The sequence below is a fragment of the Chaetodon auriga genome, chromosome 21 (genome assembly GCF_051107435.1).
Source record: "Chaetodon auriga isolate fChaAug3 chromosome 21, fChaAug3.hap1, whole genome shotgun sequence".
In the NCBI taxonomy this organism is placed as follows: domain Eukaryota; kingdom Metazoa; phylum Chordata; class Actinopteri; order Chaetodontiformes; family Chaetodontidae; genus Chaetodon; species Chaetodon auriga.
In genome coordinates, this window is record NC_135094.1 from 4,900,718 (window position 1) to 4,908,205 (window position 7,488).

Genomic DNA, 7,488 nt, shown 5'->3' on the forward strand with positions numbered 1-7,488 from the left:
CACTGTAGTTTTTGTATGCATTAGATATGTGTGAACTTTAGGGGTGAACTCTGTTACCTTAGGACAGAGCCAGGCTAGCTGTCTCCCCCTGCTTTCAGTCTATATGCTAAGCTAAGCTAACCGGCTGCTGAGAGTGGTGTCAATCTTCTCTTTTCACTCTCCAGGAAGCAAATAAGTGCATCTCCCAAAATGCCAAACCATTGTTTTAAATGCCTATCGATATAATAAGGAAGTTTGTTACATACAGTACGCAAGTTAAATATGTGCAGAAATGGAAGGATATACAGTACATATCAAACGACTCATACACGTATGCAAAAGTAGGCATGCCAGTGTGTGTGTGTACACACACATACATACATATATAAGCACCACTGCACATATATGTACACACACTCACACATACTGTACAGACACACACACACACACACACGCACACACATTTTCCATGAAGAATTGGTCACTGCTCAACCAGCCGAAGTACTTCAAGCAAAGGCAGTACTTACAGTAATTAAATCATACCCAAAAGAGATTTCACAATAAAAGTCTATAAAACTGATGATTTTAAAACAATAATATGACAACGTATGTGTATTAGATAACATTGTTTTTCATCAACCAGCATTCTTCCTTAATTTGGTAAAATATTGAACCTGCTCTGCAATTCAATATCCTGCAAAACTGTCTTTTTTCTCCCCAAAGTGTGTTCAATGAAGGCTTCCTCCCGTCTTCATCACACTGCAACCCAGAGGATTGAAATGTTAGTGCCGCCCTCGTGTGTTATCTGATTAACTCGTCCGCGGATACAGTCCAGAGTAACATACATAGCTGTACCGTTCTGGACCTGAAATGAGGCCCTCAGCCCAATACTGGCCCACTGGCTCCCTTCAGGCATATACCCAGACACCTGCTGAGCCACAGGACCTGCCTGCCCGCCCTGACCCCCCACCTGCTGCAAAGTGAGTTTCACAATATTGCAAGAGTGTATCAGCTTCAGGTTAAGAGCTATGTTCGCCGTCCCCTTCTCGTGGAATATAAAGTTCTTCCGGCTGTTTGGCTCCCCTGAACGGGCCAAACGAACCTGCGGCGTGTCCGGGCTGATCTGCTGGAACGACAGCTGCTTATTCCTGACTGCTCCAAAGGGCAGACCAGTCCTGGACACGGTAGCTGTCAGGGCTGATGACACTGCTGAGGGAATCCAGATAAGGCTCAACATACTGATCCCAGTGCTGTCCCCAAAGTAGCGGATGTTGCACTGGGACGGGGATGTGATCTCAAAGCTAAGCGTGTCCCCGCTGTCCACGCTCACAGCGCCAGAGAGGGTGATGGACGTGTCCCTGTAGTTGACGCCCGTCTTGAAGGCCTGCATCGCCTCCTGGCCAGTCCCGTTACGGTTAGTGTAGGCAATGAGGGAGAAACCCTCTCGAATGCAGGTGTGGCCCATAGAATAAAGCGCCTGCTGGAGGACGAACTTCACAACGCCACTTTCTGTGAAGCGCACGCCGCGGTTGTCGTGGGTTAGAATGATCATATACGGGTCGGACACTGAGGTCATGCGGAAAGTTGGGCGGTAACTGGTCTGGTAGTGCGTCAACAGGGACATCTGAGCTGTCATGGCTACGGCCCCGGTATCGTGCGACAACCAGAGCAGGCTGAAAGAGGGAGTGATGATATCATAGACGTGAAGATCCTTGCTCTGGTTGCAGTGTTGATTCGGACTCTTCAGCAGCAGAGTGAAGGTGTGGTTAGGCTCCACCTCGACTCCACTGCTGACGCTGACGCCCTGGAAGTACTTCCCATCCGGCTGTTCAATGCGAACACCACTGAGGTCCCGACCCTCCTCCTCCTGGCTCCCATTGAGCCTCATGCCCACCTGAAGGAAGTTCCTGCAGCTGTGCTTTATCGCAAAGTTATGATCCAACCACACCAGGCCGTGCTGCAGGAACGTCACCTGCCCTGCCTCATTGGACAGCAGATCAGTGATCTCTTTGCCTCGGATGTTTAGCTGCAGCCCGGGGAAGATGTGGGTGCCAGGGGTGCGCGCATGTGGAATTACCACATTGGCCCCCCAAGACTGGGAGAGTCGGCTCTCTGAAGGCTGGCCGCAGACAGCGTCACTGATAGCTGTGCAGGGAACAGTGGACGGCACTCCATCGCAGTCAGAGCAGGCCTGGCACTCCTGCAGCTCCTGGTTGTAGAAGTAGTCATGACCACACAAGCCCATCACTGCCTCTCTCTCAGAAACACCCAGACACCTGAACCCACCTGTGCAGTTAAAGACCAGAGAGAAGGAGGGAACCAAGGAGTGAAAACAGGATCGAAAAGCTCTGCAGACATGTGACTGTTTTGTCAGCACTGCACCTAAACCAAATCAAAAATTGTTGTGTTGTATTTTTTTCACACTGCCCACAATTAGGGGATAAATTCAATAAAATATGCAAAAGCTAAGCAACATGTTGAACTCACCTGGAGTATTAACACACTTCACTCGCTCTCCACAAATGTTCGGTAATTCAAGGCATTCATCTCTGTCCTGCAATTCATACAGATTCATATTATGAATACAATTTGAATGTTAAAAATAGGGTTCAGTCAATTTTGACTGTTTTTGAAAGCTGATACCAGTATTATTGCTTGATGCCACTGACTGATACAATTACACTACATTACAACTACCCACATTCACACTTTCATTTTCATTGAGTTTGTTTTCACACATTGAAGATAACACCAATATGGGACAGATATCAGTCTCACCATCATGAAAACAGGCAGCTTCATGGCTGCAAGCCAGAGAAGAAATATCAGTATTTCAAATACCTGGCACATCCTGTCTGCAGTAGGCGAACACTGTGAGATCAGAAAGAAGCCCGGCGGACACATGGTGCACTTCTCACACCGAGGTGGATCCCTTTGAAAATCACAGAACTCCTCCTGCCCGCAGGGTGAAGGGCAGGCCAGCAGAGGTTGAGGAAAATGAGCCTCTCCAACCACATCCATCACCTTTGTGTCCATGTCCATTTTGTGGACGGCGTAGGACTTCTGCAGGTGGCTGCGGGCCTGGCTCTGCAGACCCGCCAGGTGGCTCTCGAAGTAGCTCTGCAGCTCACCCTGCAGGCCCTGGAAGGAAACCTGTTTGATGGTGTCTGAGAGGAGGCCGTACTGGGCCTTCACCACATCCATCTGCTCATACATGCGCCGCTGCTGCTCCAGGATCTCCCTCTGCTGCGACAGTAGCGCCTCCTGTTGGTCTGCCAGCTTCTGCTGCAGGTCGCGGATGACCACCTGCTGGGCTCTCATGGCCTCCACCAGCTTCTCCTGCCCCTTGGCCAGCTGGAGGTGTAAGATGAGGGCGTCTTCTGAGGGAACTTCATTCTCCCCTGAGAGGAAATAATGCTCAATGAAAGATGGGATCAGACAGACATGTTCTTTTTATCAAACACTGCAGTGGAGGAAGTGATTAAATGAGATTAAGACTGATTCAGCAGTGGGATTTCTGCAGGAACAAAGTGTGAACACCCCCTGACCCCATTCTTCTGGTCTAGCTGTGGCAAGTGCAATGAAAGTTTCCTATATGGACCAACATCAAAGCACTCTGCATTTTCTGGACAATTGACTCTGAGCCATTTTTCCAGTTCAGCTGCTTTAGTTGGTCTGCAGATATCATTTTGGTCTGAAGGTCAACAAAGCCTTTACTTTCAGACCATAGTCCACTTGTGGTGATCACTAGTAGCAAAGGGGTTTAAGTCAATAATGAGTAATATGTATTTGGTTACATTACAGGCATGCTGCTTTCAATGCGAGATAACTTCTTTTGAAGATTGTCACTCACACAGAAATGTCTCACACTCATCAGACCTGTGCGCAATCCTGCACGAATTTTGCAGAAGTTACTCACCAAAACACAACAGTTAACATTTTAATGATAATTATGATGATAATAGCAGACCTGGCTTAATGTCACATGTGAGCTGGACACCCAAAGGCGCGCCGCCAAGTTCCGGCGACGGATATCCAAGCTCCGGAAAATCTCCCAGAAACTGCGCGGCTCTGTCGGACAGATGGACGGGAGGAAGCTGGCTGGCGGCGGCAGAGGAGACGCTCTCCTCTGAACCGGCCAGACATCCCTCTCCCACACACGACTTCGCTCTTGATTTTGGCCGTATCCTCAGTGGCAGTCTGCACTCGATCCCTCTACAGTCTCGGGTGTCATTGGTGGGCTGAAATTGTTTCCCAAGAGCGGCGCAGTCCACGTCGGTGCACCCTGCAGGGAAAACTTCAAGCGCTCTTATCCGTGCGGCGGAGCTGCTGTCACCGTGCCGCCCGCGAAGTGGCTGGCCGCCCGGATAGGCTTCCGACGCCGCTCTTGGAGAGCCTGGGTGCGCATGGTGTTGGCTGGCGACTATCTGCGCCGCTCTCCCCTGCGTTGTCGGGTTAAACTGCCGCGGTGGTCTGGAGGATCTGCTCCCCGGACAGTGCGCTCCGGTGCACGGTCGCGGATCGCCGGTTTCCGCGCCGTAGCAGTGCGTCCCCCGGCAAATCTCTGCGACAGCCTGCAGCGATACCCAAGACAGCAGCAGCAACAGCACCGGTGATGCTAAAACCATTTTGCGTCAGCTTTATCCCTCTCTCTGCCTGCAAAAGAAGAAAAATGCGCATCAATCTTTGGATTCCCAAATGATAAATCTGTGAAAATCTCCAAAACTGTCCTGGAAAAACTCTTAATATCCATCACTGATCGTCTCCTTTCAGATGAAACCCCTCTCTGACACAAGTGAAAACAAAACTTTATCATGCTTGACAGAGTCCTGACAGAACATTACCTTCAGCTCCAGGCTTCGGTGAGACTGGCTTTCCCGACTGTCAGTAAGGAATAAAAACATTAGACACACGCATTACTGCTGGCTCCCTCCATGCCTGACCCACTCTGAGGGCTTCTGCACTACAATGTCAGTATGTGGCATTCCTAAGACTTAATTAGCATCAGGTTTCCCCGGCCACAAATTAACCCTTCACGTCCCTGTGCTCCACACAGGAGTTCCCCACCAGGGTGCAAGAAGTCAGAATGAAACGTTTCTAAATCACAACACGTAAATACTGAGTCCAGTTTTCATGTTAACACAAAAAACAAAGGGCAACTTTTTTCTCGGTGACTGTCACTTTTCATTCTGCTCACTGTTGACTTTCCTGTGACCTTATGGCCATCCAAGCTGCAAGAAGTGGCTTTTTGTTAAGCACATCCTGAATGTTGAGACAGCTGCTGGTCCTGGGCCTGGTGTCCTTCACGTTGTGCTGGCCTTGTCAACACTGGGCGCTCCTCTTATAGGCAGAGCCAGCGGAGGTCAAACTTTTGTTGAAGGGACCTGTGGCAGAAGTCAGGAATGTGAGGCCCACAGCTGGTTTTTTTGGACCGTGTCCTATCACGTAGTGCTTCAGCACAGCCACATGTCCAGTGGGAGGTTATCTCAGGCTGATGTATGGTGGTTTGGTTGGTGCTGATGTAATTTTCTGTTTGGTTATTTCAAGGTCAGGCAGGTACGGAAGTCAATTACTGACAAGAAAAGTGTTCAAAGGTTATTATGGCAATTAAAATTTTGATTTACTATCATTATTTTGACTTTTCTCATCGTTTTGATTCATGAGTTCATCATATTGACTTTTTTTCCTCATCATTCTGATGTTACGATCCTCACAAGTCTATCATTGTAACTCACAAAGTTGACTTTATATTTCATAATTTTCACATAGCATTTCAAAAATTTTCCATAGTTCACAATTTGACTTGGTATCTCATAATGCTGATTTAATATCTTACATTATAAGTTTTTGCAGAAATGGGCCTCCATAGCCAGGCGAGTTTGGCTCATGAATAAAACCAAACCCTCTAATTCCTTGTTTGCTGGATTCTGTTGGCAGATAAATCTTGCCAAGCAGAGCAGGGGGGCTGATCGGACCTTAAATTAGTTGTACATGTACAAAAAGATGCAGCTAACCTTTTGCAAACATGCAGAATGGACTGGTGCTCCACAGAGAAACTAAGAAGTGCACGTTGGTAGCACAAACTGCTTAAACCACCCACTGAGTTCAGAGGTGTTTGGCATGTTCAGTACAGCAGAGTACAAACAGAGGGCACTACAGCACTCCTATATGCATCACTTTTCACATCATCTCTGTGACAGTTTGTCCTCTGCAGCTCTACGTTTGACAAATGCTTTATTGTTTTGCAAGGTGCCCACTGGTTTTCTCATTAACACCCCACTTTCTTTTAGTGCAACCAAGAAGAGTATTTAGAGGTGTGTCGGAGACTAATGACTTAAATGTATGCCCCCTTTCACACATCACACCTTACCATCTGGGCTGCTGCAATACTATAAAAGCAAAATTCTGCTCTTTGCCAGGAAGTCCTGCAAAGGCTTACTATTGCAGCTCGTACCTTATTCACAATGGACAAAACTTAAGAAACATCCTAAAAAAAAAACCAATCCTGGACAGTTTCTTGAGTCCATGCCATGATGTACGAGCTGACGCTTATATGGACAAAAACCATTACAAGTATTCACACTGTGGGACCACCCTCAGTGACTGAAGAGTGACTGCAAAGGCACAACAAAGCAGAAAAATCACCGCTCTCTTTGCCACCGAGCTCCACGGCCGTTAATCAGTGTATCTGTTTGAGAAATGCTCTCTGGAGCACCAGCGGGCTGGTGTTTAGGAGAAGCCCGCAGCTAATGGGAGGCCGCTTTCGCCGTCCATCTGTTTGTCAACCCCTGAGAGAGGGAGGAAATGAGCGGTGGCTGGGACACATGCCTGTACCCCAAGTGTTTGTTTAATGCATCACGAGTCACGAAATGCTCTTGGACGTGTTCAAGGTTATTTGGTTTCCCCCCGTGGCGCTTAGCTTCTCTGATGACAGGATTTTGCCACAGAGAGGGTGGTCGGCCTCTCCCATCGGAGTTGGCTGGTTCTGGGGGAAAATGGGACACAGAAGTGCTAATAATAGCAAACTAATGCAAATGGAAAGTAATATTTTCCTTCTCAAACAGATTAAGGAGTTGAAAATGAGGATAGCAATGGGGGAAAGGTAATAGAAGCAGCATAATGGAGCCTCTGTCAGATGAGATTAAAAAAGAAGATCTTGTTTTTTGGCCTCCCAGGTTGACTCAAGGAGAAATGCAAATAAATAGAGCTATCTGTGTCTCCAGATAAGAGCCAGAGGCTATTCATAGCTTGACAGCTTGACTCTCCTTGGTTCCCCCTGAAGATAACTGACCTTGTTGCACCACACCAGTGTCTTAAGATATTCCTTCCTGATTTTAAGCGAAGGAAAAAAAGCGCTTGTGTGTGAGTGAAAGCAATTTCTGTATGCCAGAGTCACCTAGATTGTCCAAATTGAGACTGTTTTAACTTTATTTAAAAGTAGTGCAGCAAATAATTCTACATTTATGGATCTGTCCAGAGGCAAAAGTGTATTTTTCAGGAGAATTTCAA

The 7,488-nt window shown here is 47.6% G+C and overlaps 1 protein-coding gene across 1 annotated transcript; it reads right to left on the reverse strand.

Moving 5' to 3' along the window:
- Positions 1-733: 733 nt before the first annotated feature.
- Positions 734-4,904, reverse strand: nell3 (NELL (neural EGFL like) family member 3). Its single transcript, XM_076721585.1, has 5 exons — positions 4,824-4,904; positions 3,950-4,635; positions 2,821-3,380; positions 2,467-2,533; positions 734-2,265 (listed from the first exon to the last, which is right to left on the reverse strand). Exons 2-5 carry the CDS (start codon positions 4,605-4,607, stop codon positions 734-736), a joined length of 2,817 nt encoding a protein of 938 aa, XP_076577700.1. The 5' UTR covers positions 4,608-4,635; positions 4,824-4,904.
- Positions 4,905-7,488: the final 2,584 nt, after the last annotated feature.

What these genes read in the sequence shown, in the direction of transcription:
- nell3 (XM_076721585.1), bottom strand. Translation starts at nt 4,607, where the DNA reads ATGGTTTTAGCATCACCGGTGCTGTTGCTGCTGCTGTCTTGGGTATCG. An exon ending in CACATGTGACATTAAGCCAG is followed by an intron (nt 3,381 to 3,949) that starts GTCTGCTATTAT and finishes ATTTCCTCTCAG; the next exon opens with GGGAGAATGAAGTTCCCTCA. An exon ending in CTGCAGACAGGATGTGCCAG is followed by an intron (nt 2,534 to 2,820) that starts GTATTTGAAATA and finishes TATGAATTGCAG; the next exon opens with GACAGAGATGAATGCCTTGA.